The 26946-nt window shown below is 45.8% G+C and overlaps 2 protein-coding genes across 8 annotated transcripts in view; one reads left to right on the plus strand and one right to left on the minus strand.

The window, feature by feature from the left end:
- LOC8037629 (deoxynucleoside triphosphate triphosphohydrolase SAMHD1) overlaps positions 1–2569 on the plus strand; it is a 39247-nt gene extending 36678 nt beyond the window's left edge. For all 3 annotated transcript variants that reach the window (XM_040209176.3, XM_040209174.3, XM_040209175.3), the window contains exon 12: positions 1–2569. In XM_040209176.3, coding sequence (XP_040065110.1) covers positions 1–246 — 246 coding nt within the window. In that variant the 3' untranslated portion in view covers positions 247–2569.
- On the minus strand, positions 2036–25523 carry LOC120838991 (TRAF-type zinc finger domain-containing protein 1). Of its 5 annotated transcripts, none has more exons than XM_040209172.3 (11): positions 25353–25523; positions 22762–22951; positions 20475–20643; positions 18958–19087; positions 18613–18706; positions 14323–14400; positions 9932–10000; positions 8365–8475; positions 6169–6232; positions 3512–3569; positions 2036–2121 (listed from the first exon to the last, which is right to left on the minus strand). In XM_040209172.3, the coding sequence occupies exons 1-11, from the start codon at positions 25412–25414 to the stop codon at positions 2118–2120; spliced, it is 1029 nt and encodes a 342-aa protein (XP_040065106.1). In that variant the 5' UTR covers positions 25415–25523; the 3' UTR covers positions 2036–2117. The 5 variants fall into 5 exon arrangements, with proteins under 5 accessions (XP_040065106.1, XP_040065104.1, XP_040065105.1 ...); XM_040209170.2 differs by having other exon boundaries at positions 18613–18736; positions 25353–25491; XM_040209171.2 differs by having other exon boundaries at positions 18958–19099; positions 25353–25491.
- Positions 25524–26946: the final 1423 nt, after the last annotated feature.

The following is a 26946-nucleotide window of genomic DNA, read 5'->3' on the forward strand; positions in this document are numbered from 1 at the left end:
CTGGTGAAGATCCACTGGGGCTGTGAGGAACAGGACCCTGTGGGCAGGGTGCTCTTCTACACCAAAGACCGGCCCGACCGTGCCCTGCGGGTCAACCAGTTGGCCCCGCCTGCCGTCTCCATGCTGCCCGCCAGCTTCCAGGAGACCCGCTGGCACGTGCTGCTGCGCTCTGCTCCTGCGGAGGACCTCGCAGAGGCCGTCCGGCTCTGCTCACAGGAGTTCCGCACCAACGGACGGCCAACGTGAACCCCGCGATGGTCATTCTTTTGCGTAGAAGATTCTAAGAACAGTCAAAGAAAGGAGCGTCTCATTGTGGCAACGTCCGATTCTACTCGTGGGAGCTCTTCACCTACGGGCGCCTGCTGGGATCCTCATGACGGTCGTTTTCTCGTGTGGAGGAAGCCGGGACCGGATGGCACTTTGCTGCTTCGACGCAACAAACATTTTCGGTGTACTGGCAATGCAGCTATTGCATTTTGTTTCGTCTTACGACGGGCCCCGGTGGATGCTACAAACCATTGGAGCCCATCCAACGTCGTGTTGACCTTCGGGAAGGACACGGCAACGTGCAAGGCACGTAGAGTCACGGGAGAGATTTGCGGCACCGGATTGGCTTGTAACGTCTGCCGCAGTCTGTCGTAAGAGCGAAACAAACTTTAGAGAGAATAAGAAAAGGATGTTCTCAAATGCCCAACCAGCAGTAAGGGCTGGCCGCCCTCGACTGCGCACGGTTCGAGCTCGCACGACACAGTCGAGTCTTCGTCGAAGGCACGCTGCTTGTATATCGGTAGTCCCCGGAAGCGAAAGATCCCAAGTTGGCGACAAAAAGAGTGTGGTGTGGGAACTGCAGATACTTCGCATATCTACAGGGCGTCTCAAATAGCGGCCAGGCTCTTTAAATTGACCGCAAAAATTGGCTTCTTAACCTGTCGCGCTACGATTTTGTGCAGCATTGCCCACAGGTGGTGCATCTTTTCTATAAAATTTGCAATAAGCGAACTTACCTGAGGAAGAAGTAAAAAAAGAAAAAGGCTTAACCTCTATGGAGATGCAGCGAAGCCACCGGTCTCCAAACTATAGGGTGTTGTTTGGCTTGGGAGAGAAGAAATGGTGCAAGCGGTCACAACGCCAATTGTTGCCAACAGACAAGCATACGGCACTGAGAGCAGGCGTCAAATATCAGACAAACTTTTTGACTCAAAAGCGGCATGAGCTTTTTCGATGTCAGTTGCCAATGCACGATTTTATCATTCTTACGAGAAAAACGCACTGAATGGACAGACAATAGATTAAAAAATGGTTTGTCGGGTTATTTTGACAGTTTTTTTCGGGGTACTTGTGTCGTCTGCTTTGCAGTTCCTTGTAGTTACCGCACCCGTTTTGGGTTATGCGTCTGTCGCCGCCTGCGGAACCCACGCTGCTTTTGAGGCGAAAAGTATGTCTGCTATTTGATGCCGGTTTTCGGAGCCTTATGGTCGTTCGTTGGCGGCAGCTGGGGTCGCGACCGCTTGCGTCATCTCGTCTCCCGTGCCAAACGGCGCCCTAATGTTTGAAGACCGGTGGCTTCGCTGCGTTTCCATACAAGTTAAGCCTTTTTCTTTTTTTACTTTTTCCTCAGCCAAGTTCGCCTTTTGCAAATTTTATAAAAAAAAATGCACCATCTGGGGGCAATGCTGCACAAAATAGTACCGCGATACGTTAAGAAACCGGTTTTCGCATTCGATTTAAAGAGCCTGGCTGCTATTTGAGACACCCTGCATGGACAGGGAAGGGTGCCCTTGACATCTGGCACGAGCTCCGTGTTATGTGATCTCGAGAAGTTGCAACATGCAAGAGCACGCATGGTCCGATGAAAGCGCGATCGCCACCAGTTCAAACTTGTCAGTGAGTGACAACGAACAATTTTAGAAAGCGCTGGTTTATTACAACGATATCACTGATGCATGCTGGCCAGAAGTTCTGACTAGGTGTGTTTTTTTTTTTTTTTTTTTCTTTTGCCAGCTGGATGCTGCAGTGACCGTCGGAGACTATTTCTTGTATAAGTTGGCACAGTGAAGTTGAGGTGGCACCACACCCCTAAATTTCCTCGGCTGAAAGCATGGCTGGTATCACAGGTGCTACCTGGAAGAGACAAAGTAGTTAATGAGAACTTTACGATAGCAACAAATATTCTGGGGCTAAGCTATAGAAATAAAAGCCAGGTATGCTTTCTGGCCAGAAACAATCTTGCTGTGCCTCCATTTTAAGTTAGCCTGTATTCAACGCTATACTATTATCCCTCAGTACGAGTTTGCAGTGCTTGGTAATGGCCCCAGTGCTTGCCCTGGAAGCAGTCTCCTATATTCGACTTGCACCGTTATTACAAGGTGTGAGACTTGCTTATTATTAACCCTAAATATGTAATCCCTAAAAAGAAGTGCTCAGAAATTGAGTTGGTTGTGGCAAAAAGAGGCTGTGAACTAAAATAAACTGCATGGGTGTTGTCTAGTCTAATAACAAAGCAATGCAAACATTGTAAAAAAAAACAACTAATAGTGCTGTTATAAATAAAGTACTTTGTGAAAAATTAGCAGGCCATTTTCATCAATATTGAAGTATACAGCAAACAACCATTTTCGTGGGCTTAATATTTCACGAATTTGAAAAATTAAGTTTCAGAAACTGACGTAAAATTTTATATTCGAGTATAGCGCTATGCTTTGTATATATTACCACGGGGTTAGGTATTTCAGTAACGGCCTAAAATTAAGCATTTTTATTTACAGATACTGTTCACCACTAATGGGCTATGACAGCTGTGGGGTACACATTCACATAAGGAAGCAAATAAGGAATAAGGAAGCAAAACAATCAAATCAATACCAGGTATTGATTTGGTTTACAGGTGATGCAGCTATGTTGCTCACACGCAGATACTTTTGCTGTCTTGGCTCAACCTGGCATGTGGCTCTTTCTGAAAGTGTAGAGTGGAAACTATTCAACTGACAGGCTTTTAGCACCATTTCAGCTAAAAACTGCCCTCGCAGCATTGCAGCTGCAAAAATTTGCAGTTCGGTTTCTACGGGAAAACACTCTTTGTAGGAGCCCAACATTAAAATAAAATGCACTATGCTTTCAGAAAGCATACAACTAGAACCAGTCCTTGTTTTCACAAGTGCTGTTTTAAGAAAAATATGAAAAAAATTCATATTTTGTGCACTCCTGTTTGTTGTTGCCAGTATCCATTTTCTTTCTTCTCCTTACCTTGTTCCCTAATGTAGCAAACGAAAAAAGAATTATCCCTCTGCAACGAATGATTTGCTCCATCGGGCTTGCCAAAGGTTTAATGTAAAGAAGTGCATAAGCCACAGAAACTGCAAACCAGAAAAAACAAGAACAACAATGCTGCAACCAGTGGCCACTTTAGGGGACCCAGAGACATTGAACCGTGAGCAAGGGTCGCTCGGATCCCTGCAGCTTTCGTTTCGGGGTCCCTTCAGCTCGCAATAAACCATGGGCGGGACGCCCTCACCTGGCGTCGTGCCGGTGGCCGCCCTCTTCCCACCGCTGTCCGGTCAGCAACTGGCCTCCTGGAATGCACGACCAGGCTCATTCGGCAGTGCCAACCCCTCCCACAAACGAGTCTCCAAATTAATCGGGAAGAGTCGAGCCTCTCGAAAAAACGTAAAACAGAAGTCGAAGGGGAACAAGACAGAAAAGTGAAAGTTGCTCTTGAAAAATAATCAGCCAAGCTGTTCGCTGATCCAAAAAAAAAACTAAGTTAAAGATACAGCTGTCGTAATATCCCGTTTCTGACAGGATTCGCCATTCTTTCAAGAAACAACGAACGATAGCCCACTTCTTGTATAACTGCAGAGTACTGGTCAATGGTGACCTCGGCGGAAATGGTGTTACTCGGCCACGGCGGGAGATATGCAAACATTGCTGAGTGGGAAGGACAGTCATCTTTGACACACCATCCCTCTCTGCGATCACAACTCTTATAGGTCACAATTTAAAACTAACATTCTTTCAACTTTTTTTTTTTTTTGCACAGAGGAAGTTAGTTTATTTTTTATTTTCACCCGATTTGCTTTCAATTTAAGGTGGGCTATCTCTCGGAATATTAAAGTACTGCAGGTACATTCTTGTACAAATGGGCCTAAAGTTTAGGGTTACTCACAAAACAATGACTATGTTACATACAGTGTCGCTGGAACGAAAGGGGCAGGAAGGGGGCTAAAGATGTTTTTTCTTTTCCTTTGCAATAGTCACGAGGTCGCCTATACGCTTCCCCGCTGTTCCACAGCCCTTGAATCTCCGCGATGTCATATCACTAGGGACGGGCGAATATTCAGTTATTACGAATAGCCAATCGAATTCTGTTCTATTCGGCATTCACTTCGAATTGAATTTAAGTATTCGACAATATCGAATTATTCGACAATATAGAATTATTCGACCTTTCTAAATACAGTCAAACCCGACCATATCGAACCCGTTTACATCGAATTATTCCTTATATCGAACAGTTTTTCTGCACAGTAATGTTACAGTGATAATATATAGCAAAAACTATGGTTGCATCAAACAAAAATAGCAGCCGCTACCGAAATATCGAACTGCAAAGAGCGCCGTTTCGCTCTGCAAGCTGGCTTTCCCCTAACGAAGGTGGCCGCAATGGGGGAAAGCCAGCTGTCAAAGCACACTGGCTTTTTTTTTTTTTTTTTTTTCGGGCGTCCGCGTCGATTGATTGGAAGAAAATAAAATATATCTTTTGCGGACAAAGGGTGCTCCACTGCTTCGCTAAGCACCCGGATAGCGCTCCGTCATCCGCCACAAGATCTTGAACTATGCAGATAAAACTGGCGGCGCCAATGCGCAGCTGCGGCGTTTTCTTGACCAATACCGTAGCGGAGGAGAAAAACGGTCTACTACAATTCCCTATTTTTTCTTCCAAATTGACGCAACCGCCCAGGAAAAAAAAAAAAAAAAAGCCAGCTTGCTTTGTTAGTTGGCTTGCCCCAACACAGCCACCTGTTTTAGGGGAAAGCCAACTTGCAGAGCAAAACGGCACTCTGCAGGAGAAGGTGGTCCCGTTGGACGCGCTCCGTACTCTCGGCATAGTTCGGCGCTAATGCGCGAATATAGAAGGCAGCGGCCTCAGCATTTTGGAGTCCGTCGATAGCGTAGAAAAATATCGTTATTGCGGATGCAATGAAGAAAAAAGCAGCAGAAGATGCAAGACTACTTCATTGTGTAATATTTCAGCTGAAAGTGGATTTTTGAGAGTCAGTCATTAAAACTTTTATATCAAATTACCCGTTATACCGAACTGGTAGACGTTTTTAAGCGAGTTCGATATAAACGGGTTTCACTTACTCTGGCTTGAATTTACGGCCAGGTGGCACAAGCTTCCGACCGTTTCGACCCTTTCGTGCTAGCGAACTCAATACACTTGAAATTAACAATTACATTATATCTAATACCAAATAAAGACAAATATAAAACTATTGTTTAAACATATCTTGTGGTATTCTTTGCTTGTACTCTTCGAACTATTTGATTCGAAATTATTCGACCAAAATCACTATTCGCTTCGAATTCTACTCGGACCCAAAATCCTCTATTCGCCCATGCCTACAAATCACGTGATATGGTGATATTGTGTAGTATGATATGCACTCTCCATAATGACACTATGCACGGACATTCATGAATATTCTCACGGTGTCCTCAAAAAGACAAACAAAACAGTGTTGGGTTGAAGGGAGATATCACACAAATCGCCCAAAAAATGTCGCAAACTTTTCTATGTACAGGTTCACCAAAGCAAAATAAATTTTCTCTCCAGATAAAGCTTTAAAGAATATGCGAATAAAAAAAACGAAAAAGAAAAACAATAAAAGCTTGCAGGTTCAAGCTTCCACCTACAATTTCCCAACTGTTCGTTCTACTAACTACAGCAAGATCTAAATATATGCCAGGTGATTTCTGATTTGCACCAGCTTTACACTAATAGAGCTACACCGTAGATGGAAACGACATTCCTCTATTCGAATTCAGGTATCTTCGAGTTGGCACATGCGATTTTGCGCATTTTGTGGAATAAAAAACAGAACAGAACCTTGGCTGAGCATGTTTTAAAATATGAAGTGATGACTTTGTGCCAGAACAACAAATACTTACCAGCCATGGCAGGGTACAGCTCGTCCGAAAGAAGCGCCTCCTCCGGACTCAGGTCACAGGTGGCCTGGGTCATAACGATTACACTCTCCACACTGCCACAGTGGGACATTTGCAGTAAGGCTCGACATGTTTCAGCCCAAACTAGACCCCGAGACACGGAGAAATGAAATCATATTTCTCGGTGTCTCGGGGTTTACCTATACTCGATTTCACCTCCAAGAACTGTAGCTAAAAAAAAAAAGTACAGCTCCTTGTGGAGCATTACTGAATTCCCCCTTTATGTAGAAAATTCAGATATATTTGGATGCATTTTTGACTAGACATATGTTATCAAGACATACACGTTTCAAACGCCAAAAGCATCGCTTCATCCTCCGACAACCAAATCTCGTAAGAACTACTTCACGTGGCGTAAAAACAATATGCAAAACTTCTTTTTTTTTTGAGGTGGAAAAGGGTAGAGTTTAAAATGTTTCCTAGCCAGCTCACCCGCATACTTCCAGTTGTAAACGTTGCACAAAATTACCGAAATCTGCTCGTTCTAGCGGGCGACACGCGGCGTAGCAGACGGCGCACTCAATATCACTGCGTCCCCCCAACGCAGCCCATCCTGCGCTACCTACGTCGTGCTCGGAGATTTGTTTGCTTGTTTTGCACTTTCTCAAGCAAAGCCCACAGGCAGTGCTAGCAGCACGTTCATCGTTGGCCCCGCGATTCGCAAAACGCGCATGCACTTGTGTGCTCCATGCATTATCGCGGGCAGTGTCCGTCGTGTCCGGGAGAGCCAGTTTGCGACGTTGAACATGGCACACTTCAAAGTCGTTGCGACATATTTACGTGTGGTTTACTGAACTTCACTTTCTACTAATATTTTAAAGACAAGCCCTTGGGAAAACTTTCCTTTTTCTGCACTAAAACACAAGCTGCGACCGCGGTAGTGCGGGCGTCGTCTGGTGTGGCCTAATTTTGACCGCAGCAGACAACACTTTTGCCCTTGCGCCGAAGTGCGCCACACCGCCTGGTGCGTGACGTCACAATTTGTAGCACGTGGTTAGAGTATGTTGGTGACGACACAGAAGCAATATTGCCCACCATAGGCAAGGTTTTGGTGAGCTTTAAATGAAGATAGCATTGAAAATATTACACTTTTTTAGAAAGAAATGACGTAGAACCGTTTGTTACTACGTCAGGATACATAACTAATCAACCACGAGCTCAAGTCTCTAGGAATTGACTGGAGTTGCCCTTTAATGTAGGAAGGTAAGAAACAATATAGGGATACAAGCTCACCAGTTTAATGCAGACATTTTAAATCCATGTTTGGAAATTCATGGTGACTTTCTGCCTCCAAGCAAAACGTCCAATTCACTTCCACAAGTAGTTGGGAAGTCTTAGCACATGACTTAAGGAATTTCATTCTGATGCTTGTTAGTTGCTCCATTTCTCTACCAAAAGTAAGTTTTCATAGACTTTTCCACATATAGCAAAGTGAAGACTGACCAACTGTTTTTCGGGGGCATGAAAATAAACAATTTTATTATTATTTTCCAATCACTGACGCTGTCATAATAGGGACATATATTAGGTTGTTTCATGCATTCAACGGTTAAGGCCCGTATGCAAACTTGCAACACCTTAGGACCGTGTGCCTTAAAACCACTTAAAATCTCTCGCGATGGGAGAACACATTGTTGCCATCTACGCGATGAGTTTGGAACTGCATTTCACCAGAATGAAGGTTTTGACAGATAAAATGTAGCTGAGAGATTGCTGTTTATAATATGGATAGAGGGTTTTTGAGACGAAAAGAAAAAAAATGATGCACGAAAGAAATAGGAATAATATGGGACTGCCAAGTGTCCCAAGGCTAGCCGACAGGTGGCAGCAGTGTGTCCGCTCGTAAGAGATTTACAAAGGTTTACAGGCAGACAGTCCTGATCAAGCAGTCGAATTTGTGTGAACACGCCTTGACAACCATTTTACAATGGCGGCTGCATTTGAGTGCTGATTCGTTCATAAATTTTTCTCTTCTTTTCTACGTGCCAGTTGCAAATGTTTTCTCCACCCTTATCGTACTGCGCCTCGTCGACCTTCTAATTCTGCAGACAATACTGTACCCGCGTTTTTCGTCGTTTGAAGTGCCCGGGACATCCCTCGGCATGTTAATAAACGTCCATTCGTCATTGTCGGGAATACCTGGTGACGGGCTAATGCAGCCACAGGGAAGCACTGTTGGCACAGTTCGCAGGGCAGGCCCCCCTCTCTTTCCTGCTTCGCAGGCTGCCCAGGTTCCAAAATGCAGCCCAACTGAAAAGGGGGTAGCGAAGAGAGCTTCCGGTGCATGCTCCGCATTCACAGGGACCCTTTTACAGCTTGAAAAGTCTTCGACTGGCGTGTTTAGCGTCCTCTCTTGCCCGTACACCAAAAGCGGCCCAAAAAGAGCAACAAATAGCATCACAAGAGCCAGACTGTCGGGCTGTCGGAGGTCGCAATCCTGGTGGCTGGGTGTGAAACTCCCGACAAAAGTACACTAGACTCTCGTTAATTCAAACTCCAGGGAGCTGCAAATTCTGTCTGAATTATTGGAAGTTTGAATTATCAGAACTTTATCTAAATATGGTGCAAGATAAAATTGTGATTTGCCATATGAATGGCTACATTTACAAAGCAGATATATGATGCTTGCCTCCATATATGCCTACTGATCTAAGCAGGTATGCCACACAAAATATATTTGTGAAATGTATGACATAAATTTATTTATCCCTCAAAAATGTTGTTTATCATGAACTGTTTAGACAGCACGTGACAACTCAAAACAAAATTAAGCGTGTTCACCGGGCCCAAGAAGTTATATGGACCACTAAGCGGGGGGCACATGAGCGATGAACATGGGGCACCGCGCGGCAGTTTTCATAGTAACTTGCACGGACACTGTTTTGTGGGCCTGTGCCATGCATCCATGCACGCTGCTATAAGACGCTCACGTGAGACCTGCTTGAGCCGTTGAGTGCGCTACTCCCCGAGCATTGGCGCACTGCGCAGAAGCAACATTCGCGAAGGCAAGCTCTGGGAGCGTTGCCTCTCTGCAATGCACCGGTGCTCAGAAAGAAGCGCACTCAGCGGGGCTGCGAGAACAAGAAGTATGAAATACACAAAAGTGCTCTTCGAATTAAGCGCCTTATGAATACATTAAAAACATAGAGGGACAACCAAAATGTTTTAGTTTGTTTGAATTAACCAGTAGTATAAAAGATCAGTTTGAATTATTGCGAGCCTTGGAGTGTTGCCGTCGACTGTCAAGATGGGGAGCAAACTTCGGCAGAACAGGCGCTAGCCACATTCCCCTCCATTGTAGCACCCCTGCCAGAATCGTGGCAGGCGACGGCACGACACTTCTGCAATGTCATCAGGTGGAAATAGAGGGACCACAGTTAAGGTTGCGGTAAACACGCCAGTAGGAGACACGTTCCAGGCATTATACCCATACTGGAGGTCTGTCTGGTGTTTGAAAGCTCCCAAACTTCCAGGCATCGTGCTCAGACAGAAAAAAAACCCGCCACAGGTTCCTTTCTGTCCGAGCACTAAAGAAAGTACTAGAAAAGGCTCTCTATTATAGTGGAACCGGACGAAGGAGTCGTGCGTGTCGGATGTGGGAATGTCGGCTGAGGAACGAGAAGCAAGCAACGGACACGCAAACAGCGTGTGTCGCTGGCACGAGAAACGCAGTTCAATTAACAAACCAAAGTGCTGCTTGACTGACCTGGTGTGAGTGAAGTTTGTGCATCGGCAACAACTTGTCACAGATCTCACAGGGACCCATATCCACAAGCTGAAAAAAAAAAAAAATCATTGCAGGTAGAATGACAGGCAAGTCACCATCAAGTAAATGTATTCACCGAAGAAAAGACATCTCAATTAGATGAAGATGACGGGCATCGTTGACAACGAGACATTGTTGTCTTGTTGTCCTTTTTTCTTTTAAAAGTAATCCTGCTTATAATATGGAAAAGATTGCAATTTTATGTGGCTGGTAAGCCCAAGTGCCAAATAGATATGTCTAGTCTAATCATGTCATTTCCTGTAGCTTCAATGTTTCAAACGAAACAATGAAATTTGAACAGGAAGTTCTCATAATGTCAGCCCCGCAACCAAAGGAAAGGGACATGGGTCTGTTCTGCGAAACTTGGTGTTGGAAAGCTCACAGTACATTTGTCTAAGGTCGTGCGAATATTCAATAAGTAGTTTTAAATAATACGGCAGATATTCATATTCGCTTCGAAATGAACTGTGATAGTCATATATTTTTAAGTGTGATGGCAGCAGCTTAGCCCTGTTGAGCGCATTTCGTATAGCCGGTTCATACAACGGACGGAATCACGATTTTCGTCCGATGACCGTGTACCACGTGACCTTCACGTCACCGATTCTTGCGATACGCGCCTTGTTCACTGACGCGCGGACTGATAAAGTTGAGCACCTTGTAACTTGCGGATTTTTGGCGGGAGATTGACTTAAAAAGCGTTTAATCTGGCAACAATGTTATCTTGTTTTTTTTTTATTTTGGATGATTAAAACAAAAATGGCACATCGTTGAGTTTTGCGCGTTTGCTGGTTCATTTTGTCGCATGATTCTTGGTTCCACGCATGAAAGGAATTGCAGAAACTTTGCCCGGCTGACGCGACACAAGTTACGGTACTCCCCCCAGTCCCGTGTCAAGAAGCTTCCGTCAAAACTCGTCTAGCACGCCGCAATAATTCTTGCACGTCCAATCAACCTTTCACCGAGCAAGACCTTTCTTGTGGCTGTGGTGTATTTAAGTGTTGTGCACGAGTGCGGAGAGTGCGAAGGTATCTCCAAACGCCCCTCCGCGAGCCCAGAACTTTGTCTCTTCTATGCCAAAGCCTTCTTGAGCAGGACCATGCCTGTTACTGTCATGCCTTGGGTTAGTAAAGCTAGTGGCACTTTGTGGCTTTAGCTTTACGATTCTTTATCACAAAAGCACATGCTGATTTCTCTCTTGGACAAAGGTGTCACGGTGAGATATTGGAGTTTCGCGGCACTGTAAGGTAGCGTATGAATTCGGTTCGTCCTCGCTGGTGTCTGTTCGTCGTCTCCCTCGTGTGGATGCGCTTAAGAGACTGAAGAAGAACGGAGATGTTGTCATGAGATCAATCCATTTGCGGATCAGTCCGTCGTGTAAATCGGCCATCACCGAGATTCAGTACACTGCGGAGAAGCCACAGCCGCAGAAGTGAGCTCCGCAGGGGTTGCTCCTCCGCAGTGCGTGGGTGCTTGCTAAGAAGCACACTCAACAGGGCTAACCCACCCCAAGATTTTGAAAAGTACAAATATTGTAGTCGCATGCATAGGAGAGAAGCTCGCTTTCAAAGCGGGATGCTGCACGTCCATGCTTGTTCTATTTAAAACGAAACGGAAACTTCGTGACTGTTGATAACCGGCATTGCAGTAAAATTTTCTAAATTAAACTGTGGCTGTTATGCAAGACTATATGTTCTGTTAGGCAGAGATGCCCCGGCAATCATCATTCGTGTTTTTGTTTTAAATTCTAAATTGAAAAAGGATATTTGCATACAGCAAGATTTATAACTTAACTCGATTAGGTATAGGTGGACATCTCTATAGGTTTAATTTTTTGTCAAATTCAATGTTACTTGCTATCCCAATGTAGGCATCAGACTTTCTGAGGCCATAGTTCATAAATGTAGTTGGATTAAAATTAGCTGGGGAATGGACAGGTTGAAACATGGATAACCCTCACAAGTTCAGATGGGTTTTCTTAACACTTGGACAGTAGAGTTTTTTTTCCCCAAAAGATGTTTCCCAGTTGTAGGGTTTTGCTTCCAAAGGGATAGTATATAAAGAAAGGGTCAATGCACAGAATTATCTTAATTATCCAGCAAAAGCACGTACAGTACTTGCAAAGTGTTCAGGTTTAGAAGCATTGAACAGAAATACTGAAGGCAAAAAGTTGTCGCTTTTCTTCCATTTGGTTTTATTTAGTGATGGGCCAAACTTTTGCCAAATAGAAAGTTCGGCGCCGAATCTTGGGAAGCCAAACTTTTCTAAAGATTCGGCAAAAATACATTGTTACCAGACTTAAAGTTGATATTTAGTTTTTTCTGGCAGTTATTACTAAGTAAGGTGACATTCTACAATATAATTGTATTGGTGTCGTTCTTGTGTGTTTACTAGCAATTTCAGTCGCTGCTTGCAGAAGTGGCATGACCACGAGGTTGGGCAGTAGCGAGCGTGGCACAGTCACGAATCACGCTACGAGCGTTCCGGTTTTAAGGCATCATCAGCGCAAGCCTGCAACTGTGTGTACATTGTTAAAATGAAGGCAATAACGCAGCGTTCTTGCTTTCTGTGGGAGTCACCGTTTCGTGCGCGAAATTGAGTGCAACGATTGATGAGCCTTCACCAGAAGAGAGAAGAATATTATTGTAAATATGCATGTTTTTTGATTGGAGTCACGTGACGTAAGCTTTGCTTTTTTAACCTTTAAAATGCCGGTTTCTGGTGTTAGGACACAAACGGACGCAAGGAAAATAGGGAGAGTTAGGAATGTCGGATGTGCAACGTCGAGCATTATAGTTCTGTGTTTAGTTTTATGCAGATACATGAAAATCGCGAAATAACACTAACAAAAAAAAATATTTTGTTTTTGGCACACACTACTAAGCCAAAAACAGAATTGTTATAATTGCGAGGAGTCCTTTAGAGTAATTGTCAGCCAATGTTTCAACTACCTCGTTGCATCACTGGAAAGGTCAAATCACGTTTTCCAGGATGTACCGTATCATTTGTCATTTGCACAGTGGACTGCGTAAATTACTGGTCGATCTTCTCTTCTTGAGGCAGAAATTATTGAGGAGAACCACTCTTGCTCACAAACGCATAATTACCGTGTTGTTTCCTCCACACCTCGCCGTAACAGTTGGTTGTACTACACTGCACGATGGTGACCGCACGACTGCACAGCGTCCATTTATTTCCAATCCATGGACCCGTGGCGCTCTCGCGCGTGCGCAGACATTTGCCGAATTTTTGCCGAACTTTTCTTCAAAAATTCAGCATTTGCCGAACTTTGCCGAATCTGAAGTTCGACAGATTCAGTCCATCACTAGTTTTATTTTGGCACATCAGCTTCCGAAACATTCCAGCAACTTCAGATTCTGAATCTGAGGTACTTTACACATCTGCTCTACCGAATGGTAAGCTCTCACTCTCTGAATTCGCCTCTGAGAAGTGTCAAAAGTCTGAATTGAAATAACCGGAGCTCCAATTGCCACTACAGTCGGAAAAGCCAACATGCAAAGCGATGACCTCGTGTGTGCCACGTGCGTGTAGCATCTAATTGCAAAACTATGAATAGCCCCAGCAAAGCAAAACACCATGCAAATATAATGTTTATAGTTTACCGAAGACATGACAAATAGCAACACTTCCCGCAGCAAGCGCGGTTTTGCATTTAGGCGTGCACTTTCAAATGTGTAATCACCTCTGTACATGTAAGGTGCCGACCGTCAAAGGGTCAAGTATGGTGCAACTGTAGTGAAAGGCTTAGAGAAACAATTCAACCTTCATTTAGAAAATATTCGGCCCAAACCACTATTCACTTCGAATTTGCTTTCAGCTCAAAATCCACTATTTGCATATGCCTAGCATCCACACATAGTGTGTATGACTACAAAATGGGGCAGTCCAGTGGAGCACAGCATGCAGTTATAGCTGCTCTCTCATGCCCTTTTGCTTTTCGATTAAAAGTATTTTCACACAAGCAAAAAGTTTGAAAGGCACCCTACAGTATTACAGTATAACTTCCCAATTGATACTAAGAATGATCACTGCAAATCAAAGGCACTTATCATAAGTGCTTCGGTTTTGTTGTAAACAAAACAACTGAGCACCATTCACAACATTGGTCGTAGATGCAAAGACTCTGATTTTTAAAAAGCGCAATCCCTCTGTTAATTTTTGCAAAGTGATCCCTCGTTACCACCTTGAAAATGCTGGCTAATAAACCAAGAGACTAAGACATTACAAAGAGTCACAAAAAACACAAACACAAGCTATAGTCCGGTGAGAAAGCTTAGCAAGTGTTTGCAGGGTCAAAGTGGGCAAGGCACCTGTTCTTGAGGACTTTCGGGTGGTAGCGGTTCTGGAGAATGATCTTCCCTCCTCTGCTGCATTGGGCCACAGCCAGACTGCAGTAAAGGACGTGCGAAACAGTGAGCCACCCAAAACGTGCCAGTCAACCTGAAGAGACCCCCAACCATAAGGTCTACTCTCATTCCTATTCTTCCACCTTTCCTCACAAGCATATTAACAAGATCATTTCAGAGGCACAGCATGTAAACAAAGTGTGCCACAAACATAAACTCATGTCTTAGCAAGAGCTACTTTGGGTTCAAGTATAAGAAAACACTAAAGAGCCTCATAGGAAGCTATTGCCAGACTGGATGAGAGAGCCGTAGCATTAGCTTGTAGCGGACAAAAGAGAAACGCAGCCACACAAAATGAAGATTGGGGTAAAGCTGATGCATTACGTTTTGCATGCGCCGGCCCGCATTCGGCACGCGCTGTCCGATCGTAAAGATCGGCATTGTCACATAATTTCCCCTCCAGAGACGGAGTCGCTCCAGCAAACTTATTTCCGTTCAAACCAATGATGAGGACATGGAATCGTTTGCTTAGATGAGGGCGGCGCCTTCACTTGGACACGCATTGTTTAATGTTGCTCTAGGTAGACCAGTTTGAGACGGTCCGTCGAAACCACTTCATATTGCCCATTAACCTTAATAGTGAAAGTTCTCTCATTTCTCGCGAGTACAGTAGGTTCGCGATAATTCAAACTCTGATATTTCTAACTTTTAGTTAATTCAAGCAAATTTTAAAATTTTGGTTGTCCCATTATGTTTTTAATGTATGCATAAGCCACTTAATTCGAATGGCGATTTCGTGTAATCCATACTTTTTGTTCTCCCAGCCTCGTTGAGTGCACATCTTTCCAAGCTCCGGTGCAATGCAGAGAGGCAGCACCTGCGAAGCTTGCTTCCCAGGGTGTTGCTTTTCTGCAGTGCACCGGTGTTTGCTAAGAAGCGCACCCAACGGGGCTCAAGCAGGGCACCATGAGCTATGAAAATCTGGGCACCATGCAGAACTGCCCATAGCTACTCGCGCGGGCACTGTGATGTGGCAACATGGAATAGGTCCACGTCACAGCATCCGCACAAACTCCTATGATAACTGCCGCACGATGCACCTTTTTCATCGCTCATATGTCCTCTGCTTAATAGTTCACATTAGACAACTTCTTGACCTGATTAACAAACTTGTTTTGAGTTGTCATGTGCTGTCTAAACAGTTCAAAATAAACAACATTTTTGAAGGATAAATAAACTTGCCCTACATTTCACAAATGTTTGTTGTGTGGCGTACCTGCTTATGATCAGAAGGCCTATGTAGAGGAAATCAGCAAACATCTGCTTTGTATGTGTAGCCATTCATATGGCAAATCACAATTTTATCTTGCATTATATTTAGATGAATTTCTGTTAGTTCAAACTTCCGATAATTCAAACAAAATTCATGGCTTTCTGAAGTTTGAATTAATGACAGTTTACAGTACATGATGTGGACCGGTATTCGGTGGCTGGAAGGGGCATCAAAACAAATCTGTTCTAAGAATAAAGTGTGTGGTGTCCTGAAAGTCTTTGGTGATGAAAGGTTTAGTGGTTGCTTTGGAACGAGTGGGTGCTGGGGGAATGTTTGAAGATCTTCTCTAGTCCCTTGACATAGGTATGTATCGGTTTTGGGAAGCACTGTTGCAGTGGCCAAAGGTGCTGCCGACTTGGCTGGCAAGCAGAGCAAAGTGCTACATATGAGCTGGGCTGGAGAACAAACGAGGTCATCTTCGACGGCCACACGAACGCCAAGGACAATCGGAAGAATCTCCAACCAACAGATGGGCTCTCGGTGGGCCATAAGTTAGGGCTTCAGTTGGCGGTAATATCTCTCGACGAGACCATTGGGTCGAGGATGGTAGGAAGTTGTACGTATGTGCGTCATTCCCAACAGCTCGGACAGACGTTGGAGAGTGCCGGTCCGAACTGTCGGCCCCTGTCCGTGGTAACCTCGACGAGTGTTCTGAAGCTTGCAACCCGTGTACCGACAAAAGAGGATTCGACGGTTTCAGCCGTGATGTCTTGAATGGGTGTCGCTTCTGGCCAGCGGTGAAGCAATCAACAACAATAACGAGGTATCGGTACCCTTTGCATGATGATAGAGGTCCGATGATGTCGATGTGAACCTTCTCAAAACGGTGGTGGGGAAAGATGAACTTGGTAAGGGGAATTGCAGTGTGTTGGTTTATTTTAAGCACTGGCACGACAAACACTCTCGAGCCCATTTTCGAACGTCGATGTTCATGTCCGGCCAGACTTAGTGCTCTGCAACAAGCTTGAAATCCGGAGCGAGAATGAAGCCAAAAACTCGTCGGCATAGTGCTGCAGGGACAAGTGGGTGTTGCCTGTCGGTAAAAGTGTCGCACATGATGATGACACCTGTCGAAGAATTAGGAACGTCCGCGAGCTGTAGAGACGTTCATGAGCTGCGCAAGTGCCAAAGATCTTTGTCCTGCTCTTGCAGCCTGGCTTCCCGAGAGAAATCTGATATGTGGAGTGATGCAACGCGACTTAGTGAGTCTGCAGGGATGTTCTGGGCTACTGTGACATGCCGTACCTTTGTAAAAAATTCACCCATAAAAGCAAGGTTCAGTAGTGTTGACGATTGGGCTAGTTGGTCATTCATATTAGCGGAAAACAAACAGCGCAAGGACAAGGACAGAGTAGAAGGCGGTAGACACACACAGCGCTGACTTACAACTGAGCTTTATTGGCACTGACAACCTGTATAAATACACAATTTGCCCTGCCCAAAAGCCAAGAAAAGAAACACAAGAGGAGGACTACACGTGTTCCTAGAGTCATCTGCAGGCGCCGTTGCTCTCCGATCTGAGTAGAAAAATACACTCCTTTTCTGTCAAGGCAAGTGACGGGGCACTAACACACTCAGAGCCCGATTGTCCAATGGCGCGGGCTTCTATAATCTCACGTGTCAGTTTATCTTTTTGTTTACTGATGACCGTGCATTGTTCAAAAACCGGAGTACATCCGCAACCGCGGCAATGCACCCCAAGGTGCCCCGACACAACCTGAGACACATGTGTCTCAGGTTGTGTCGTATTTGCAGTTTTTTAGAAGCCGCAAGAAATAGGTACGATATTTATTTTCTATTTTTACCATTGAGTGGATGACTAGTAGCTTCAATTATATTTGGTGGTTGTGTCTAAATCGTCGAAAACGGCACGGGACCACAGAGAAGAGAGTGAGCGTGACTCTAACCGGCCAATTCTCGATCATCATTTTTCCGGGGGAAAGAAAACAAATTTCGAGCCTCAGATTGTTCTTTGTGTAGTTGGGCTCTCATATGTCATGTACAAATAAAAATCTTGGCGAGCAAAAATACCCTGTCAGTGTCTCTTTAAGTAAGCAAAGCCAGATTCAGTAGAAAAGTAACCGAAGTCACAGGGTTATCGAACCAAAATTGAACAAGGAGGAAACAATACTGGCGCTGTGTGTCGCAAAACAACTAAGGCTGTGAGCCACATAACCAACAAATCTTGTTGTGGGGAAGATCTGTCTCTAACTCTCGTAGCTTGTCGAAGAAACAACACACCGCCAACACCTTGAGGGAACCGAAGGCTGAAAGAAATTAGCGGACTTTTTTTCCATGTTTCACTCAAGTAAACTCTGCTTTGAGACACTGGGTTAACCAATGTCACAGCAAATCCCGTCTGTTGTTTTTACTTTACTTTAAAAAAAAAAAAGGGACGTGCTTTGAACATCCATACAACTGGCATGTCTACTGCACCTTTACTCTGCTACATCGATTTGCAGCTGGTAACATCACGATAGTGTAACACTGCAGACTACCACAACCCTCATGACAGCACGGCGGCAAAGGTAGATACATAGCTGTAGCTTGCACTGCCACTAGCAAATTAACAAAAACTCCAGAAGCCACAAACTAGGACACACCAACGACAGCATGGCCTGTGCCTGTTCAGCATCTCCACCGAAGCTTCTACAACTACTTGCCGGGTCTGCAGCAGCCCGTATCATACCTTCAGCGACACTGACGTGTGGGCGGCGCTGGATGCTAAACATGGCAGTAGCAGGTGTGCCTGGAACATGTTTCGGACAGCATTCTTCAAGGGAAGGGGCAACACAAATTGCAGGTGTCGTCTAAAGAGTTTGCAGATTTATTGGCGACTGACAATGTGTCCTTTTTCACAGAGCGTGTCATTGAGAATGTGCATCGCTGGAGGTCCCAGCAAGGGGGAGGACAGTGCCCACCTGATGTAAAATGAGGTCCTCCATGGGGCAGAGCAGCGAGCAAAACTCACAGGGCAGCTGCACTTCCTCCGGGGGGTACGGATCTGGCACGGAGCTGGGAATGTGATGGGAAATGCAGCAAGACCTACGCGTGGCGGGAATGCCGAGTTAGAGTCTACTGCATGCCAAGTTTAGCCCACTGGAAGCTTTCGTGAAACTTTACTTTCCCTGCCAATCTAACGCACTCCTCACATGGCCTGACAAAAAGCTGCAAAACCGGGTAAAGCCCCCCACAGCGCAGCAGGACAGCTTCAAGCCCAAGAAGCTAGCAAGGAGAGATGGAGGCACTCGAGCCTATCTACGCACCTGGACTCTGAGCTTGCCCTGGAGAGGAGCTCTGGTGGGGGCAGCCACAGCTGGTCGTAAGCATCGTCGTCTGCGTCCGGTCCGGAAATGTCCAGGATGTCCAGCTGCTCCGACACGTGGTCCGCATCGTCTGTAAAGTGAACTCAAGATTCCGGCATGCAGAAATGAGCCCGGCTGCTGGGTGCCAGCTTTTGGGTCAGCCATCCATTTCTTTTTAAAGGTACCACAAAATTATTCCTTCACTCTGCTTGAATAGTGCTCAGAACAGACACTTCCCAATAAAAAAAAGTGGAACGAGCATCAGTCTCTGCTCACGCGTAAGGTGGTGCCACCTCAGATTGAAACAAACAAGTAAAAGCTTATTCCTCGGCGACATATAATCTGTGCAGCTGGGCTTGCTTAAGGTTGAACCCAGAGGCCACAAGTCTCGGAAGTAGCAAAAAAGGGACAGGAAACAAATGCCGCCTAGTAGCCACTCTGGTGGGCCATTCCACGAGGATGTCCCATCAGCCCAATTCAGTACAAAGGTAACTAAAGTCACAGGGTTATCAAACCATATTTGGACGAAACGAAAACAATATTGGGGCAAAGCAACTGAGGTTGCAAGCCGCATAACCAACCAAACTTAAACAAGGCTGTTGCCCCGTCGACAAGTTTGTGGCCAGTTTCAGACAGGGAAATTTTCCCAGCTTTTTCAGGGCTGCTGGTGAGTTGTTCTCTAGCTTTCCCTAGATCCTCACACTGCAACACGAATTGCTGGGATAGAGTCTGGCCCGAAATGGGAGAGCAACTCAGACAACTCGGAGACATTTGAAGCAGCAGCAGCCAATCAGGGACGTTATACTGTCAAGTGACATTCCTGTGGTAGCGGTGATGACACCAAGAGGCGGGGTTTAACCTGGTTCTGGTTTGAAATGGACAGTTTTTGGAAATAAATAATTTAAGAAAGTTAGTATTCTCAATGCCGTTTAGATATAAGAATACATATTTATGGCGTGTAACTGTGTGATTAAATAGTGCAAGAAAATAATATTTAATGATGATAATGTCGAATCGTAGCAATTCGGTTGCTGCGTGTGAGTGCAAGGGGCTCATGTTGCTGATGTTGCGACATCAGGTTGCTGGGAGAAATTTCCACGTCCGAAGCGAGCCCTAGAAACCTATCGCAAGCGAAAAAGCACATTTAGCTGTCCGAATAGGTGCGGCATCTAAATTTTGGCGGGGATTTCAAATTAAACTGAAACCCAACCAGCTCAATTGCTTTCAAAACTCACTTTGCAGTTTATGTATATGCTATCGAAAACATGTTGCATATCAGTAAGGTATGCTGAAAGCACTGCCCCTGAGTTCTGGTAAGAGGAGATTAGCATGACATCAATTTCATTTTTTAAGTTCAGCCGGACATTACAGGATAGCAGTTTTTCTATTGCCACATTCAGTCACTCTACCAAAGGCCTGCACCGCCAGAATGCGTTAACAAGCGGAACGCTTGGACGGGACGACAGAACTGGACACACCGGGCAGGGAACACTGGTGCTGCCTGTCCCGAAGCATAACCAGGCGCCCACAGCCGGAGCACTCCTGAGTACGGCTGCCGCAGTACTCCAAGTGATCCGGCATGGTGTCACACGGGCAGGACAGCTCACAAAACTCGCAGGTCACCAGCCGCTTGGCACAGTCATTCTCCTAAGACGAACAACGAAAAGAACATTTCTGGTACAGGGCATGGGGCAAACACCAGGAGCCCGCATATAATAAACCTGGAAAAGAAGTTAAAAAATATTTAGCTCCAACCAAATCTTGAGAGGAAACTCAACGTTTTTGCAAACAGCTCGGTTTCTTTTTCAGGTGTGACCAAAAGCATGCCGAGCAGCATATATAAAAAAAAATTTAAAAATTAAGAAAAGATTTTTTTTTTATGGAGACGGTCATCTCTTCAGCTTTCCCGTCGGGTCCCAGAGATCACATGCATACACCGAGGGCAAGGCATTCAGGTACCTTGTTAGGTTTCCTTGCATGTGCTGGATTTGCCATGACTCCAAGAAAAGCCTTCTTCGGATATTTGGCTCTGTGTCAATCCCGTGCGCGTTCACAAAGTCGATGTGATGGTCTAGGTAGGTGTACAGCAGTGTTTGGCAATGGCACTGCGCTCACTGTCGAACTTCCGCACATCATCCTTGTGTTGGTGGATTTGCTTCGGAAAGTTCTTTGTCTCAACAATGTAGGTTGCAGGGTACTCTGCACATGGAATCATGTAAACCACACTCTGTGCGCCTTCTTTCTGGGGGCCCACAAGCCCGTGTCCACACCGGGAAGGCTCATGCCAAGACGCAAAGATTGTCTACAAGAAGAAAGAGCACAGGACGTGGCATACATGATTCCATGCACTGAGTTCCCCGCAACCTGCATCGGCGAGACGAAGAACTTTCTTGAGCGAATCCATCGACAGAAGGACGTACGAAAGTTCAGAGAGTGAGCGCAGCACCATCGCCTAACACTGTAATACCCCAGACCATCACATCGACTTCGCAAACACACGCGTGATTGACACAAAGCAAAGTATCCGAAAAGGCTTTTCTTGAGGTCATGGCAAATCTAGCACACACCAGGAAACCTAAACAGATCCCTCGGCACCTTGCCCTCTGTGTACGCACATGGTCTCCATGACCCGCCGAGAAAACTAGAAAAATGACTGTCTCCATAAAATTAAAAAAAAAAAAAAGATTTTCTTATTTTTTATTTATGACGACGAGGTTAGGAGTTGCTACTGCTCCATGCACTTTCAGCCACCTCCGAAAAAAGATACCGAGCTGGTTTCGAAACGTCGGGTTTCCTTTCAAGATATGGTTGGAGCTATATTTCTTTTTGGACCTTAAAGAGGCACTGACACATCAAAATCATTTTTTTTTTTATTATCCGAAACGATTGAAAACGATGCCGGGACATTACCCTCAAAATTTGAAACTTGGAAATTCAGTATTTGTGAAGTAAAAAAACAATTTCCAAATGCCGAATTCGAAGTTCCCGCGCGATCGGCGCCGGTGCCTTGACGTCAAAAATTGCGGAGACCTGAGAGTCGACTTTCTTTCACCACTCCCTGCTGTTGCCATGGCGACCCAAAGCGAGGAGGAAAGGAGTGAGCGGCGGCATTGCGGCGGACCGGTTTTGAGCGGTGTCGCCTGTTTTCCGTTGGAGGATACAAATCCAGGAGACGGCACCACAACGAACTCCCGATTTTTGGTATTTCAAAAAGAAGGGCCGTAGTGCGTTCGCAATGGCGTTAAAAAACATGTTTTAGGATTGCCGTAATTAAATGTTATAGAGATGTCGCCTACAAAGCTTCTAAATTTCCTGATTTTTGACATCACCGATCAAAAGAAGCGAGGAGGCGAGAGGCGGGAAAATCAAACGCCAAAAATAAAAAGGCGCGCGCGCGCGCAAGAAAATTTTTTTTCGCGATGCGGTTTTTTTTGCGTGTCTATGACTGCAACTTGCATCGTTTTAGGCAATAAAAATAAATACGACCTTTGGGGTGTCAGTGCCCCTTTAATTCTAACCCAATCAGGCAGATTTTTGCCAGATATGTTTATTTTCAAACCTGGAAATAGCAGGCCACTGCACCCCTCTCAAAGGTCATGTGACACTCATCCGGTACTGGACTGGCTATGCAAACAAACACAGCTGATTTTGTTGCATTGGAAAACATAAAAATACAGTCTGTTTTGGGAAATGCGTTGCAACGTCCCATACTTCCAGACCTTGGGGCTAAGGGGTTCAGGGCTTGTACAAGCATGCAGAACCTACCTTGTGCTCAGACAAGCGTTGCAGCTCCACATAGCACTTGCAGTCTGGGCAGCGTGTTGGGGCATGCGTCCTTCTGTGCTCCTCTAAACCTGACCGAGGAACAGGGCTGGAGCACTCCGGGCACAGCACTATATTCCTCTGGCAGTGCACGCTGTGCACTAGGAAGTTGGGGGCCGTCACCAGGCGCTGGCTGGGGGGGCACGAGGACATAAGAACCACCGACATAGTATGATACGGCTGTTGGGAGTGCAAAAATTAGTAAACGGAATATTTTTTTTTATAAACTAGTAGGTTTGGTTAGGTCGAAAACCATATTTACTACTCATCATCGCAGGAATGCAGGCCAACGAGGCATAAGACAACCAGCATCATGGCCTCTCCATGTGTTCCACCGGCCTTCCTGACGATCACGGCTTTATCAGGTATAAGAAAGGTCTCCACTAGCATACAAGTATCCCCACCTAGTTTGAGGTAATCGCCGCACTTTGTGGCACCAGTACATAAACTGCCCAAACTTCAGAACTTCCACAAGATGGCTCATGCTATGCACTGTTAGGGCAACCGGCGTCCACTGCAGTTTGGCAATATTGCCTTTCGTCTGTCATTTAAAACCTTTGTTGCACTTAAAACAGAGGTTTGCTTCACTTGTGTACTTTCTATCTGAAAAATAAAAGGATCTCTGTAGCAGTTCCAGCATTAATTGGTGGACAGAAACCTAGATGACGATCACAACCAGGAGTGTGAGGTACAGACTCATTGTAATACTGTAGTCACACTATGTAGATCAGGGGTGGCCAAACCGCGGCTCTTTGCTGGTCACGGTGCGCTCGCGGATCCCTCGTAAAAGTACCCGACCCCCCCCCCCCCCCCCCCGCCCCTTTCCGCATTTTTCCAGGAAAGAAGAAAAGGATTTCAGAATAAAGAACAGCTTGCGGTTTGGCAGCCTTGTGCCCCGATACAAACAGTTGAACCGCTTTTCACTCGCATGTTTCAACAGATCATGTTTCTTTCATTGTTCGAGAGAGTTTGCCGGACCCTATACTCTGTTTCATACTTAGCGTGCAACGCAGTCAAAGCTACTGGCGCGAGTGCGTGGCTTCATCTATGGTTTTGTTTGCGCGAGAACGCGTGCGAATGATCAATGAGATCAAGCCCCATACTCGCGCCAGTACCTTTCACAGCGTTGCACACTAAGTATGAAACAGAGTATAGGGGGAAAGGCATCAAGAACAGGGACTTTCAAAAGATGCATGCACTTTGGCTTCGGGTCGAGGAAATGTTCTGTCTCGCGGCCTTTGGCACTCGCCGCTGATGCTAGTCCTCTTTAGGTAACAAATGTTCCCTCCATATCGTTTCTTGCTGACGGTCGAGAAAGCCAGGGTTTACCTCATTCATAGCTTCCACTAGTCAGAGACGTTATGTTCAAGCTCACAAAAGACCGGGAACATTCTCAATGTTATTTTTACCGGCTTGCAGTTGTGATTCGCAAGCTGCTTTTTTATGCTTTGGGGGGTGGGGCTAATTAGGTAGCTGTTTTTGTTTTGTGCCCCCCCCCCCCCCCCCCCATTTCGGCGGCTCTTAGATGTTTCGTGGTTTCCTTTGCGGCACCCGGGTCAGCCTGGCCACCCCTGGTATAGATGTACAGCTCTCATTACGTGCACTGTGCTAGGCACAGTGTGCAGACAACACAGTGTTGATCTGCTCGCTGCACCTTTTGCGAAGTGGCACGACAGGTTACATTCCTCGCTAACTCGGTCGTCTGTGAACATGTTTGCCAATGACTTTGGCAAGTTTGTTTGTCTCATCTTTTACAGGAAAAGAATGCCGCCTTGAAATTTCACATGATAAAACTGACCACTTCAGTGCATACACATTCGGTATGTGAAGGCCCCAATTTTTTTCGGCTTGTTTTATGCGTAAGATCCCCTGTAGCCACCCTACATTTGCCCTTGCAGTCACAATATGGTTGATATGACATCACAGAAGAGGTGTGCACTTTCTTCAGCAGAATCACCAACATATGGGTTTGGCTAGTGGACAAAGTAACTCTGTCCATAAAGAATTAGCTCGTTTGTGAAAAGGTAGAGGCTCATAGACATGAGAAGCACAGAACATGCAGGCAGTGGCAGATTCAGAGGGGGTGCAAAATTTCAGGGCGATAAAAGGAAGGAGTGAAGGGGGGGGGGGGGGGGGGGGGGGGGGGGGGTCTTAAAACATGATATACTGACCCCCCTGTGAGCACTGCACATGTGCAGGAACCACTTTTTTGAAGCGCCTGGCACGTGCGCCAACGCCACACTAAAGAAGCATGACTGGGTAAATAGGTGGGTGTTACCCTGCTCGTCCTTGTGTATGGTTTCGTTTCTTTTAACAAGGTTACTAAGCACCGCATACATGATCCTTTGATGCTCTGCTAATTTGTTTGCCTTCTGCTGAAGCTGCAGTGGAAGATAACATGTGCGAGGCTCAGTAATGTGCCATTGCCATCCCAGTTTCTTGCAGGTGCCGTAAAATCTACGAACGGCATTACTAGGACTCGAAAGATTCAAACCGGAACGCTGAGACGTCCGAACGCCGGCAACACAGCTCACCAATTTTGACACAGTTTCTCTTCTGTCGGCATCTCCTGCTCCGGCTGGCTCCTATTTGACATCCTGCGGGAAAATTCGGTGGCACCTTAACAAAATAAGTCCAACTCAAATCGCCAGAAGCACCGAGGTTCCCGCACAACTGTACTCAAGTTGAAGTTGCTCAAGTCAGCTGAGAAAAGTTGTGTAAAGACAGACCAATGGATAAATGTTAATGGCTATACCCTTTGTAATAGGTGGTAGCTTGCGCCATCTAGCTTAAGTGTAAAAGTACAAACAACTATCGTTAGGCAGTGTGCGATATCACCAGGATGACCTTCGGGGCAACGTTACTGGAGCAAGCACAGTTTCGAAGCACCCTATTTTCGGGCAGCTGGTGTCTCTTCCTACTAGAATCACTGCTACAACTCCGAACGTGTTAGATCTTGGGGTGTCGCGAACTTCTGTCGAACCAGATTTTTAGGTCGAACTTTCGGGTTCGACTGGGTCGAACCGGTTCGACGAACCTTCGACCTTTTCACCCACTGATCTCAATGTTTTCACCAGATTCCGTGCGCGACCGAAAGCGTCGCTGTGGTCGGCCTGCCACGATTGGCCAAATGCTGACTATGACGTCGGAAAGGGGATTTATCATCGACGGAAATAAGAGGAATGAAAGAACTTTCATTTGGACGGTGTTGGCAGTGTTCCTTTGAGAGCGGAATGATTTCAAGCTTCCACCATGCTATTTACAAGCACCATCGAACTTGTTGTTTGCAAGGTAATGACGTCACAAGGGGGAACCATAGGAGGGCGCCACCAAAACATCTCGGGCTGGATCGCGGATCGCGGCCTCGGCAGCTGGGGCCGAGTGTCACCACCGGCGGCCATTGATTGACACCAGCCAATGCATGGGACTCTATGGGAAGAACGAGAAAAAGTGACGCTTTCCCCTGTTTCTAAGCTGTTCTCGGCACTGAAACTTTTTGGATGCTTTTCGATAAGCCCGTCAAATAGCTTGCTTACAAACATTAAAACTGACAGTCCTCGCAGTTCTTATAAATAAATATTTTGCGGTCGAGAGTGACTCCGCCGTAGTGCAGCTCAATGAGGCGAGAGTTACCTAGAGTTACAGCGGAGTCGGTGGCGGTTCCGTTGAGTTGGGTTTAGCAGACGGCAAGCTCGAAGGTTTTGTTACGCGGAATTCGCTCACTCCCGGAAAGCTGCTGTCGAGATGGCACTTCTTTGTCATTCATCAAGTTCTAGGCTTCTTCGAGGACGGTCTTATTGACGGCAAGTTCCTTTGTTTACTCCACTACGAGAGCAAGCTTGCCTGCTCAGCCATAGGTGCTCCGGTACGTTTGATTTTTTTATTTGGCGACCGGACGTTTGACAAATACCGATTCGATCTCCAAACACCCGACATTAGGATCGCAGTGCACAATAAAATACTCGCCTCCGAGCACAGCGTACATGCTTCAATATGCTTAGTTTTGTGCGTTTCTCCCATAGACTTGCGTGTAATGCCTGGTGTCAAGCAATGGCCGCCGGTGGCGACACCGACGGGCTCCCGATCCGCGATCCAGCCTACTAAAATAGAGATCAGTGATTCGACCAC

The sequence above is a fragment of the Ixodes scapularis genome, unplaced genomic scaffold, assembly GCF_016920785.2.
Source record: "Ixodes scapularis isolate PalLabHiFi unplaced genomic scaffold, ASM1692078v2 PGA_scaffold1__304_contigs__length_218370807, whole genome shotgun sequence".
NCBI lineage: Eukaryota > Metazoa > Arthropoda > Arachnida > Ixodida > Ixodidae > Ixodes > Ixodes scapularis.